Source organism: Oncorhynchus mykiss, chromosome 20 (genome assembly GCF_057628025.1).
Source record: "Oncorhynchus mykiss isolate SJ-2025 chromosome 20, ASM5762802v1, whole genome shotgun sequence".
NCBI classification, from domain to species: domain Eukaryota; kingdom Metazoa; phylum Chordata; class Actinopteri; order Salmoniformes; family Salmonidae; genus Oncorhynchus; species Oncorhynchus mykiss.
The window spans coordinates 18,002,511-18,016,657 of NC_143041.1; the positions used below are offsets into that span (position 1 = coordinate 18,002,511).

At 40.7% G+C, this 14,147-nt stretch overlaps 2 protein-coding genes across 2 annotated transcripts in view; one reads left to right on the forward strand and one right to left on the reverse strand.

Moving 5' to 3' along the window:
• Nucleotides 1–13,360, reverse strand: part of pde6c (phosphodiesterase 6C, cGMP-specific, cone, alpha prime) — a 42,443-nt gene extending 29,083 nt beyond the window's left edge. The window contains exon 1 of the mRNA XM_021575798.3: nt 13,240–13,360. Coding sequence (XP_021431473.1) covers nt 13,240–13,248 — 9 coding nt within the window. The 5' untranslated portion in view covers nt 13,249–13,360. The remainder of the gene's footprint in view (nt 1–13,239) is intronic.
• rbp4 (retinol binding protein 4, plasma) lies at nt 8,215–10,054 on the forward strand. Its single transcript, NM_001124278.2, is given in 6 exon segments — nt 8,215–8,272; nt 8,502–8,621; nt 8,786–8,922; nt 9,027–9,133; nt 9,337–9,549; nt 9,764–10,054. Coding segments are annotated over 5 exon segments (579 nt in total). The 5' UTR covers nt 8,215–8,272; nt 8,502–8,519; the 3' UTR covers nt 9,784–10,054.
• Nucleotides 13,361–14,147: the final 787 nt, after the last annotated feature.

Genomic DNA, 14,147 nt, shown 5'->3' on the forward strand with positions numbered 1-14,147 from the left:
AGTGACCTCACCTGGTTTAAATGGTGGCTCCAGAGACAATACCTCTCTCATCTTCACTCAATACTTAGGTAAACACCTCCACTGTATTCACATCCTACCATACCTTTGTCTGTACATAAATGCTTTAATATATTCTACGGCGCCCAGAAACCTGCTCCTTTTACTCTCTGCTCCAAACGTACTAGACGACCAGTTCTTATAGCCTTTAGCCGTGCCCTTATCCTACTCCTCTTCTGTTCTTCTGGTGATGGAGAGGTTAATCCAGGCCCTGCAGTGCCTAGCTCCACTCCCATTCCCCAGGCGCTCTCATTTGTTGACTTCTGTAACAGTAAAAGCCTTGGTTTCATGCATGTTAACATTAGAAGCTTCATTCCTAAGTTTGTTTTATTCCCTGCATCAGCACACTCTACCAACCCGGATGTCCTAGCCGTGTCTGAAAAGTGGCTTAGGAAGGACACCAAAAACCCTGAAATTTCCATCCCTAACTATAACATTTTCCGACAAGATAGAATTGCCAAAGGGGGCGGCATTGCAATCAACTGCAGAGATAGCCTGCATAATTCTGTCTTACTATCCAGGTCTGTGCCCAAACAATTTGAGCTTCTACTTTTAAAAATCTACCTATCTAGAAACAAGTCTCTCACTGTTGCCGCTTGCTATAGACCACCTTCTGCCCCCAGCTGTGCCCTGGACACCATATGTGAATTGATTGCCCCCCATCTATCTTCAGAGCTCGTGCTGTTAGGTGACCTAAACTGGGACATGCTTAACTCCCCGGCCATCCTACAATCTAAGCTTGATGCCCTCAATCTCACACAAATTATCAATGAACCACCAGGTACAACCCCAAATCCGTAAACACGGGCACCCTCATAGATATCATCCTAACCAACCTGCTTTCCAAAAACACCTCTGCGGTCTTCAACCAGGATCTCAGCGATCACTGCCTCATTGCCTGCATCCGTAATGGGTCTGCGATCAAAAGACCACCTGTCACGGGATTCTTCCTGGGAAGGAGAGGATGACCAAAATGCGGCGTGGTTTGTGTTCATCTTGATATTTAATGACGAAAACACTGAACACTGAAACACACTATACAAAACAATAAACAAATAACGACCGTGAAGATAAATGAGAACTGTGATGACACAAACAATCAACATAGACAATCACACACAAACAAACAGTGAAACCCAGGCTACCTAAGTATGGTTCTCAATCAGAGACAACTAATGACACCTGCCTCTGATTGAGAACCATACTAGGCCGAAACATACAAATCCCCAAATCATAGAAAAACAAACATAGACTGCCCACCCCAACTCACGCCCTGACCATACTAAATAAATACAAAACAAAGGAAATAAAGGTCAGAACGTGACACCACCCCTCATCACTGTCAAACGCTCCCTAAAACAATTCAGCGAGCAGGCCATTCTAATCGACCTGGTCCAGGTTTCCTGGAAGGAAATTGACCTCATTCCGTCAGTAGAGGATGCCTGGTTATTCTTTAAAAAGTGCCTTCCTCACCATCTTAAATAAGCATGCCCCATTCAATTTTTTTTTAAACCAGGAACAGATATAGCCCTTGGTTCACTCCAGATCTGACTGCCCTTGACCAGCACAAAAACATCCTGTGGCGTACTGCATTAGCATCGAATAGTCCCCGCGATATGCAACTTTTCAGGGAAGTTAGGAACCAATATACACAGGCAATTAGGAAAGCAAAGGCTAGCTTTTTCAAACAGAAATTTGCATCCTGTAGCACAAACTCAAAAAAGTTCTGGGACACTGTAAAGTCCATGGAGAATAATAGCACTTCCTCCCAGATGCCCACTGCACTGAGGCTAAGAAACACTGTCACCACTGAAAAATCCACGATAATTGAGAATTTCAATAAGTATTTTTCCACGGCTGGCCATGCTTTCCACCTGGCTACCCCTACCCCGATCAACAGCCCTGCACCCCCCACAGCAACTTGCCCAAGCCTCCTCCATTTCTCCTTCACCCAAATCCAGATAGCTGATGTTCTGAAAGAGCTGCAAAATCTGGACCCCTACAAATCAGCCGGGCTAGACAATCTGGACCCTCTCTAAAATGATCTGCCGAAACTGTTGCAACCCCTATTACTAGCCTGTTCAACCTCTCTTTCGTATCGTCTGAGATCCCCAAAGATTGGAAAGCTGCCGCGGTCATCCCCCTCTACAAAGGGGGAGACACTCTAGACCCAAACTGCTGCAGACCTATATCTATCCTACCCTGCCTTTCTAAGGTCTTTGAAAGCCAAGTTAACAAACAGATCACCGACCATTTCGAATCCCACCGTACCTTTTCCACTATGCAATCTGGTTTCCGAGCTGGTCATGGGTGCACCTCAGCCACGCTCAAGGTCCTAAATGATATCATAACTGCCATCGATAAGAGACAATACTGTGCAGCTGTATTCATTGACCTGGCCAAGGCTTTCGACTCTTTCAATCATCATATTCTTATCGGCAGACTCAACAGCCTTGGTTTCTCAAATGTCTGCCTCGCCTGGTTCACCAACTAATCCTCAGACAGAGTTCAGTGTGTCAAATCGAAGGGCCTGTTGTCCGGACCTCTGGCAGTCCCTATGAGGGTGCCACAGGGTTCAATTCTCAGGCCGACACTTTTCTCTGTATACATCAATGATGTTCCTCTTTCTGCTGGTGATTCTCTGATCCACTTCTACGCAGATGACACCATTCTGTATACTTCAGGCCCTTCTTTGGACACTGTGTTAACTAACCTCCAGACGAGCTTCAATGCCATACAACTCTCCTTCCGTGGCCTCCAACTGCTCTTAAATGCAAGTAAAACTAAATGCATAGTCTTCAACTGATCACTGCCTACACCTGACCGCCCATCCAACATCACTACTCTGGACAGTTCTGACTTAAAATATGTGGACAATTACAAATACCTACAGTGCCTTGCGAAAGTATTCGGCCCCCTTGAACTTTGCGACCTTTTGCCACATTTTAGGCTTCAAACATAAAGATATAAAACTGTATTTTTTGTGAAGAATCAACAACAAGTGGGACACAATCATGAAGTGGAACAACATTTATTGGATATTTCAAACTATTTTAACAAATCAAAAACTGAAAAATTGGGCGTGCAAAATTATTCAGCCCCTTTACTTTCAGTGCAGCAAACTCTCTCCAGAAGTTCAGTGAGGATCTCTGAATGATCCAATGTTGACCTAAATGACTAATGATGATAAATACAATCCACCTGTGTGTAATCAAGTCTCCGTATAAATGCACCTGCACTGTGATAGTCTCAGAGGTCCGTTAAAAGCGCAGAGAGCATCATGAAGAACAAGGAACACACCAGGCAGGTCCGAGATACTGTTGTGAAGAAGTTTAAAGCCGGATTTGGATACAAAAATATTTCCCAAGCTTTAAACATCCCAAGGAGCACTGTGCAAGCGATAATATTGAAATGGAAGGAGTATCAGACCACTGCAAATCTACCAAGACCTGGCCGTCCCTCTAAACTTTCAGCTCATACAAGGAGAAGACTGATCAGAGATGCAGCCAAGAGGCCCATGATCACTCTGGATGAACTGCAGAGATCTACAGCTGAGGTGGGAGACTCTGTCCATAAGACAACAATCAGTCATATATTGCACAAATCTGGCCTTTATGGAAGAGTGGCAAGAAGAAAGCCATTTCTTAAAGATATCCATAAAAAGTGTTGTTTAAAGTTTGCCACAAGCCACCTGGGAGACACACCAAACATGTGGAAGAAGGTGCTCTGGTCAGATGAAACCAAAATTGAACTTTTTGGCAACAATGCAAAACGTTATGTTTGGCGTAAAAGCAACACAGCTCATCACCCTGAACACACCATCCCCACTGTCAAACATGGTGGTAGCAGCATCATGGTTTGGGCCTGCTTTTCTTCAGCAGGGACAGGGAAGATGGTTAAAATTGATGGGAAGATGGATGGAGCCAAATACAGGACCATTCTGGAAGAAAACCTGATGGAGTCTGCAAAAGACCTGAGACTGGGACGGAGATTTGTCTTCCAACAAGACAATGATCCAAAACATAAAGCAAAATCTACAATGGAATGGTTCAAAAATAAACATTTCCAGGTGTTAGAATGGCCAAGTCAAAGTCCAGACCTGAATCCAATCGAGAATCTGTGGAAAGAACTGAAAACTGCTGTTCACAAATGCTCTCCATCCAACCTCACTGAGCTCGAGCTGTTTTGCAAGGAGGAATGGGAAAAAATGTCAGTCTCTCGATGTGCAAAACTGATAGAGACATACCCCAAGCGACTTACAGCTGTAATCACAGCAAAAGGTGGCGCTACAAAGTATTAACTTAAGGGGGCTGAATAATTTTGCACGCCCAATTTTTCAGTTTTTGATTTGTTAAAAAGGTTTGAAATATCCAATAAATGTCGTTCCACTTCATGATTGTGTCCCACTTGTTGTTGATTCTTCACAAAAAAAATACAGTTTTATATCTTTATGTTTGAAGCCTGAAATGTGGCAAAAGGTCGCAAAGTTCAAGGGGGCCGAATACTTTCGCAAGGCACTGTAGGTGTCTGTCTGGTTAGACACAAACTCATATTAAGCATCTCCAATCCAAAATTAAATCTAGAATCAACTTCCTATTTCGCAACAAAGCATCCTTCACTCATGCTGTCAAACATACCCTCGTAAAACTGACTATCCTTCCGATCCTTGACTTTGGCGATGTCTTATACAACATAGCCTCCAACACTCTACTCAGAAAATTGGATGCAGTCTATCACAGTGCCATCTGTTCTGTCACCAAAGCCCCATATACAGTGCCTTGCGAAAGTATTCGGCCCCCTTGAACTTTGCAACCTTTTGTCACATTTCAGGCTTCAAACATAAAGATATAAAACTGTATTTTTTTGTGAAGAATCAACAACAAGTGGGACACAATCATGAAGTGGAACGAAATTTATTGGATATTTCAAACTTTTTAACAAATCAAAAACTGAAAAATTGGGCGTGCAAAATTATTGATTACTACCCACAGCTTCATATTTGTTGCCAAACCCACTGGCTCCAGGTCATCTATAAGTCTTAGCTCGGTAAAGCCCTGCCTTATCTCAGCTCACTGGTCACCATAGCAGCACCCACCCGTAGCACGCGCTCCAGCAGGTATATTTCACTGGTCACCCCCAAAGCCAATTCCTCCTTTGGCCGCCTTTCCTTCCAGTTCTCTGCTGCCAATGACTGGAACGAATTGCAAAAATCACTGAAGCTGGAGACTCATATCTCCCTCTCTAACTTTAAGCACCAGCTGTCAGAGCAGCTCACAGATCGCTGCACCTGTACATAGTCCAGCTGTAAATAGCCCATCCAACTACCTCATCCCCATAATGTTATTTTTTTTCTTCTCCTTTGCACACACTTCTCCTTCTCCTTCTTCTCCTTCTCCTTTGCACCCCAGTATCTCTACTTGCACATTCATCTACTACACATCTATCACTCCAGTGTTTAATTGCTAAATTGTATTTGTTTCGCCACCATGGCCTATTTATTGCCTGTAATTGTTTCGCCACTCCCTTATCTTACCTCATTTGCACACACTGTATATATACTTTTTTTATTGTGTTATTGACTATGTTTGTTTATTCCATGTGTAACTCTGTGTTGTTGTTTGTGTCGTACTGCATTGCTTTATCTTGGCCAGGTCGCAGTTCTAAATGAGAACTTGTTCTCAACTAGCCTACCTGGTTAAATAAAGGTGAATTAAAAATAAATAAATGAATATCTATATAATAATTCACATTTCCTGTTGCTGCAGAACTATTTTCCAGCAAACCTGCTCAAATTAACATCCTACATCTATATGTGACAGAACTAAAAACCTGCATTGAAGGGGCGGAGTTATGTCAGATGAATCCACCCTCTCCTATCATCAACATTCTCACACTGTAGATATCTGATCTGATGCTGCTTGGCAGTGATCGTTTTTGTTGGTTGTAGTGACTCCCCACTCCCCATAAATATTCCTAGAAAGTATTCCTATGCATGAAAATCACAAGTGAAATATATTGAGACACAGCTTAGCCTTTTGTTAATCACCCTGTCATCTCAGATTTTCAAAATATGCTTTACAGCCAAAGCTAGACAAGCATTTGTGTAAGTTTATCGATAGCCTAGCTTAGCATTTTGTCCAGCTAGCAGCAGGTAACTTGGTCACGGAAATCAGAAAAGCAATCAAATTAAATCGTTTACCTTTGATGAGCTTCGGATGTTTTCACTCACGAGACTCCCAGTTAGATAGCCAATGTTCCTTTTTTCCCAAAATATTTTTTTGTAGGCGAAATAGCTCCGTTTGTTCTTCACGTTTGGCTGAGAAATCGCCCGGAAATTGCAGTCACGAAAACTCTGAAAAATATAATAGCTCCATAATATCGACAGAAACATGGCAAACGTTGTTTATAATCAATCCTCAAGGTGTTTTTCAAATATCTATTCAATAATATATCCACCGGGACAATAGGTTTTTCAGTAGGACCGATTGGACTAATGGCTACCTCTGTATTTTACGCGAGAATCACTCTGGGAGCCATCAGGTGACCAGTTGCGCAATGTAGCCGCTTACGGGTATTCTTCAACATAAATGCGTAAAACTACGTCACAATGCTGTAGACACCTTGGGGAATACGGAGAATGAGTAATCTGGTTGATAGCCCATTCACTGCTCAATAGGGATGCATTGGAACGCAGCGCTTTCAAAACACGAGGCACTTCCGGATTGGATTTTTCTCAGGCTTTCGCCTACAACATCAGTTCTGTTATACTCACAGACAATATTTTTACAGTTTTGGAAACTTTAGAGTATTTTCTATCCTAAGCTGTCAATTATATGCATATTCTAGCATCGTGTCCTGACAAAACATCCCGTTTACTACAGGAACGTTATTTTTCCAAAAATGAAAATACTGCCCCCTAGTCACAAAAGGTTAAAAAGCTTCACATGTGACTGTAACCAACCTGATGAATTGTACAGTTGGGGGTGTACTTCATAAAGTTACAAAACACCTCATAACGTTACAAAAAATTCCCAATATGCTTTGTCCTGCCCCTACACATACTGTATATATCTAGTTTGGAATACTATATTACATACTCAGCAGGTAAAAAGTATGACTTTTTCATGACTCTGGCACTGGTTCAGCCATTATTTGGAGCAACAAATGATGCTTTTTGCAGTTAGCCATGCCAAGTTACATAACGGGGCCCCTGAGTTGCGTTTGTACGATCCTAGAAAAAAAAGAAGTTTACTTGGAAAGCACAATCAAGGTTTTGTCGGCCAAAAAAGTAAGTACACACACCCCCATTTACTGTACATGCCCATTTCATAAACCTTTCCATAAAGCCTGCAAGTATAATGCTTTACAACTTGTTAGCTTGTATGAGCCTTTATAATATCTTATGGAATTTGCTGGCGTGTTATGATCAATGGAATTCAACAATTTATTAATTCTGTTTGATCACTCACTGCATTCTCTTTTCCAAGTTCCAAATGATTAGTTGAGATTTCAGGTGAAAGCACACAACACAAACAGTCAGGCCCTTCACCGTAATCAGATCAGCATTGATTGAGTGGCGTGAATCCAAGAGGATCTGGACTTTGGTTTGAACTACAAGGTATTTCTCTTTGATATTGGTTGCATAGCAAACCAGAAGTCAATGGGTTTTTTTTCTCCACAGGCTATCCTATAGGATAGCAACCATTAGAGATGTCTTGGACATACAGCAATAAACAATGTACTGTACATGATTGCCTAACATGGTTTTCCAGTGAAAAGTGAAACATTTCAAGAAAAGTGGAGAAATGACATGACTAACCAGAAAGAACATTGTGTAGCTGTTCCAGGGGGAAAAAACATGAAACATGCCTTTTAAAAGTCTGGATCTGGACATTAACGTGGGGCTCGTACTGCTGAAGCATACCATTTCACGGTTAGTGATTGATAGTGAGTATGTATAGCATTCCAGATGTGCTCTTGGCTTTACTCACAACAGCTCTTTCATTAGGCAGCAAAAACACTTTGGAACAAGGGTCAAATGGGAGTCTTGTTTGGAGTTATGTAATGTTTGCCCAATTTGAGGGGAGGCTCCTGCTTGGGGGCTGTCTCACATCTGTAGTTGCTCTTACACAACCCTGGTTGTGGCGGGACCCTACACTATAAAAAACCCTGTCGTCTGGAGAGGCAAAGTACCTCAGCCCTTTTTTTGAACAAGGTATGTACTACATGGATAGTAGGTTTTTACATCTATTCCGCTTGTGGGTTTTTTTTTTCTTTCAAAAAAATAACTTTTTAAAATAACTTTTCACATTTTGGATTAGTTTGCACGCTTTTTAGAGTGAAGCTGTAATGGAGTGGGATATGGCTCTTCTATTGACCTGATGGGATGTACTGGTGGTAATGTTGTGATATTTTTTCATGACTCTGGGCACTGTCTTCCACAGATCCATCAACAAGGCAACATGCTGAGGATCTGTGTGGCCCTCTGTGCCCTGGCAACATGCTGGGCACAGGACTGTCAAGTTTCAAACATTCAGGTCATGCAGAACTTCGATAGGAGCAGGGTAAGAACACAATTCTAATTTCGGAAACGTAACTTCTCATAAACTATCTCTGCTCTTGTCCAATTTTGATCTATCAGCTTTGGAATGTTAAATGTTGAAGAATGGAACTGGAATGTCATTGTATGGTATGCAGGGATTGATAGAGCTCGCATTTCCTTTTGCAGTATACTGGTAGATGGTATGCTGTGGCCAAGAAAGATCCTGTTGGTCTGTTTCTCTTGGACAATGTCGTCGCTCAGTTCTCAGTAGATGAAAGTGGCAAAATGACTGCAACTGCCCACGGCAGAGTTATCATCCTGAAGTGAGTTCTGTTCACTTACAAATGATACAAATTGTTCCTGAACTTCATTATGCTTTCACTTCCACTGAACTTCCCCATTTATCCTCCCTTTTTCCTCCCTTTAGCAACTGGGAAATGTGTGCCAACATGTTCGGCACCTTCGAGGACACTCCAGACCCTGCCAAGTTCAAGATGAGATATTGGGGCGCTGCTTCATACCTCCAGACTGGAAGTAAGAAAGACTACAGGCTCACACTCAAGACTAACGTCTCCTATTGTTGTGCAGAATATTCCATTGAGTTACTCCACCCCACGTTGATGATAACTCTTCCTCATTAGTATATAATAGCATGCCATTGATGAAGCTGCCTGCTGTCAAAGCCTGCTGTTAAACCAACCATTGCTATGATTCTGTCTCCTCTCTCCTCCACATAGACGATGACCACTGGGTCATTGACACCGACTACGACAACTACGCCATCCACTACTCCTGCAGAGAGGTTGACCTGGACGGCACCTGCCTGGACGGATACTCCTTCATCTTCTCCCGTCACCCCACTGGCCTGAGGCCCGAGGACCAGAAGATTGTCACAGACAAGAAAAAGGAGATCTGCTTCCTCGGCAAATACAGACGCGTTGGACACACTGGTAAGAGTTGTAATAACTACATTTAAAAATGAAAAGCAATACTTTCCAAACAAACGATTGTGTAGCAAGCAATTGTGCAACTTTGGGTCTAACTTTTGTTAGCTAGTGTGTATGATGAACTCTTATTGAATCCAAATATCAGTTATAAGTTCATTATATGCAGTAGGTGTATATATATATATATATATATATATGTTTTATTCCTCCGTTGCAGGTTTCTGTGAAAGCAGTTGATCTTTAACTACTCAGAGGGATATCGTGGGAGTAGAATTCCACAAGACTGTAAATATAAACCATGTTCCACAACAGCAACAAAAACAAACCATCCGTCACGAACCAGCCCCTTCTAGCAGTTGTGTCATCTTTGGTAATGGCAAAGTTCCCCCAATCAACCAAAGCAAATTATGTGTATCTGAATGTACAAGGGAATGGGATACTTTACTGATTGTCATTGTATGATGTAGTCTTGAACCTCTTTTTGAAATAAAAAACCCACATATGTACTAGTTCAGTGTTTATTTTGTATTATTAGTATCAATGGTTTCAGTCATACTTTGTGCTCTGATGTCATCAGGTTTGTTTGCTATCCATACAACTGCATTGTCCCACATGGTTTCCATTCGACTGTGACAAACAGACAATGAATACTCAAAGATTGTGTTGATACAGGACAATGGCTATAATCTTTATTGCAAATGTTTGTACAGTGCATAACAAATAAAGAGCAAATACATCTTTTGTATACAGGCCAAAACAAAAATAGAATCAAAGCTACCCAATTGTCTGAAAAAAAAGTAAAGGATGTATGTTTCTCTGTTGCAAATTGTCACAAATTGGCATCAAACACAGAATTATTCATAACACAGTGCTTGGAACCAACCATATGAATATTCTGCAGCAGTAACCTTACAGCTAAGACCATGTTGTCACATTCCTTGAATAGAGACACCTCAACCTCTTTTCCACTACCCAGGGAAGCCTCGCTAATCCTTGGCCTTAAATCGTTTCAGTCTGGGTTATAGGATTTGCTCATGCAATCTCATTCAAGCTTTAGTTTTGCTGGTTTGCAAAGTAAGAACTGAGGCGGAAGTGGGCCTTGTTCACACATTTACAGTACCTTCAGAAAGTAAGCACACCCCTTGACTTTTTCCAAATGTAGTTTTGTTACAGCCTGAATTTTAAATGCTTTTGTGTCACTGGCCTACACACAATACCCCATAATGTGAAAGTGGAATTATGTTTTCGACATTGTTACAAATTTATAAAAAATGTAAGGATGAAATGTCTTGAGTCAATAAGCTTTCAACCCTGTTGTTATGGCAAGCCTAAATAAGTTCAGGAGTAAAAATGTGCTTAACAAGTCACGTAATAAGTTGCACGGACTCTCTACGCAATAATAGCGTTCAGCATGATTTTTGATTGACTACCTCATCTCTGTACCCCACACACAATTATCTGTAAAGTCCCTCAGTTGACCAGTGAATTTCAAACACAGATTCAACCACATAGACCAGGAAGGTTTTCCAATGTCTCGCAAAGAAGGGCACCTATTGGTAAAGGGGTAAAAAAAAAGCAGAAAAAAAAAATCCCTTTGAGCATGGTGAAATGATGAACTACACTTTGGATGGTGTATCAATACACCCAGTCACTACAAAGATAAAGGCTTCCTTCCTAACTCAGTTGCCGAAGAGGAAGGAAACCACTCAGGGATTTCACCAAGAGGCCAATGGTGACTTTAAAACAGTTACAGAGTTTAATGGCTGTGATAGGAGAAAACAGAGGATGTATCTCCACAAAACTAACCTAAATGACAGTGAAAAGAAGGAAGCCTGTACAGAATGAAAATATTCCAAAACATGCATGTTTGCAATGTGGCAAATACATTACCTTTATGTCCTTAATACAAAGTCTTATGTTTGGGGAAAATCTAACACAACACATCACTGAGTACCACTCTTTATATTTTCAAGCATTGTGGTGGCTGCATCATGTTATGGGAATGCTTGTTAACGGCAAGAACTATGGAGTTTAAAAAAAATAAAAATAAAAGAAATAGAGGTAAGCACAGGCAAAATCCTAGAGGAAACCCTTGTTCAGTCTGAAACTGGGAGACAAATTCACCTTTCAGCAGGACAATAATTTAAAACACTTGGCCAAATATACATGTTTTGCTTAAAATAGACTTGCGAATCTATGGCAAGACTTGTAAATGGCTGTCTTGCAATGATCAACAACCAACTTGACAGAGCTTGAATAATTAAAAAATAAATAATGTGCAAATATTGTACATTTTAGGTGTGCAAAGCTCTTAGAGACTTACCCAGACAGACTCATAGCTGTAATCCCTGCCAAAGGCGATTCTAGCATGTATTGACTAAGGGGTGTGAATACTTATGTAAATGAAATAATTCTGTATTTCATTTTCAATAAATTGGCAAAAAAGTCTAAAAACATGTTTTCACTTTGTCATTATGGGGATGGTGTATAGATGGGTGAGAACATTTTGAATAAGTCAAGGGGTATGAATACTTTCTGAAGGCACTGTACCATTGACTATTTACCATTACCCAGTGCAGCTGTTTTTATCTCAATATCAAATCATTTCTGGGTAACAATCTAGTAACTTACTGTGCTAGTTTTCCATAAAAATGTTCAAAAGAGATTTTTTATAAAAACAATATTCTCAAGCAAAAAAATTGCTAGGACTAACTGAGAGTGGTCTGAGTGGAGGGCACCAAAGTGGTGCATTAACCACAGTTAGGATTGTGGTGTGGGTATCAATCCAGCGGTCAGATTTATTTCATACTTTTACAGTATTAGTTTCATCAGCTGTCAACCAGAAAAACTGAATTTTGACTTCCCTGGGCCTTTAACACGTTGATGGAATACAACTTAGGGACACAAACATTTCTTATAAAGACAAAGTACAACGTAAAACATATTTTGGCGATACTTGCAAACATTAGAGAAAGTTTAATTTGAACCTGGACCTCAAAATACGCATCAGCCAATTACAATCATTGACGTAGTTGCACGTGATATAATGCTACACTGTAGCTGGTCCCATCAGCTAGCCTGGCACACGTTAGTCCTATGGTAACATCACCAGCTGACAGTGATTATTTCCTGTAGCAAATTCCGCATCAAAGACCTTAGACTTTATATGCACCAACCAATGGCATTTCTTAAAGGTCATTCTGAGAAGTCATTTCTCTCTCATGGCTAACTACCAGGAAGTTTGAAAAGGCAGGCTGATTGGGCGGGGAGCTTATATTTATGAGCTCGCCTTGACTGACAGCTCTTTGAAACACCTATGTTGAGCAACTTGGATGCAGTGTTACAGTAAAATCATCTCAAGCACATTTTGTGACACAAAGGAACTCATATAATATTGAAATAGCATCAATGGTATAATTTATTTTAATACATCTCCCATTTGGCATGTCTCCTGTGATTCACAGCAGCACTGATGCATGTGTTGACTTGACAGCTGTGTCGGAGTTTTGAACAACCCTTCCCCCCGTTTTGTTACATGCTGGCTGAAGACCTAGCTAGCCAGTAACTAGCTAACGCCAGACACAGATGAAGACCTAGCTAGCCAGTAACTAGCTAACACCAGACACAGATGAAGACCTAGCTAGCCAGTAACTAGCTAACACCAGACACAGATGAAAGGGGAAACATAAATACCTTTGCCATAGATGAATAGGGTACATACAGTCAACATTTGGCACCAGTAGAGTAGCTATCTAGCTATATAAACCACGGCCCTCTGCAAACACGTTTTCTCCGATGTTTGTGACAAGGTGGTACTTATTTAAATTAGATAAGCGAATATCATGTTACCATTGGTGTATTAAAATGAGAGTTAAGGTAACATGTGGGAAGGGACCAGTAAGTTTATTATCAAACGTAATCAATGTAGAAGCAACAGTCATTTTCCATACTTTGGTCATAATACTTTGATCTGGTTTCCGTCAAATATCATCCTATTGTCATCTAATTTCCTGGGATTCTTCTGTAGACAGATGTTTCTTTCTAAATCAAGCCCAAACAATTGAATTGGCCACAGGTGGACTCCAATCAAGTTGTAGTGACATCTCAAGGATGATCAAAATACATTGGATTAACCTGAGCTCAATTCAGGGCGTCATAGCAAAGGGTGTGAATATTTATGTAAATGAGATATTTCTGTATTTAATTTGCAATAAATGCGCAAAAATGTATAAATGATGTTTTCACTAAGTCATTATGGGGTTATTGTGCATATATTTAATACATTTTGAATTCAGTCTGTAACAACAAAATGTGGAATAAGTCCGTTTCACACAGATGCATGTGTTTTTACAGCAATAAAGATGTAGGAGGATTATACAACATGTAAGTTTATATTCATATGTTGTATATAGAAAGTTAAAGGCACTCGTGGTCTTCTCAAATAGCTGTAATTGACATGTTTACTGTAATCACTAATTGGTGGTGTGATCAACTAAGGTCAGAAGCAGTGAAATACAATGGCTGTAAGTTCGAATCTGACTTGGAGCAAGGTTTTTATTTGAAAAAAACAAAACACTCCACTGTTGGTCCTCGAGTCAAAT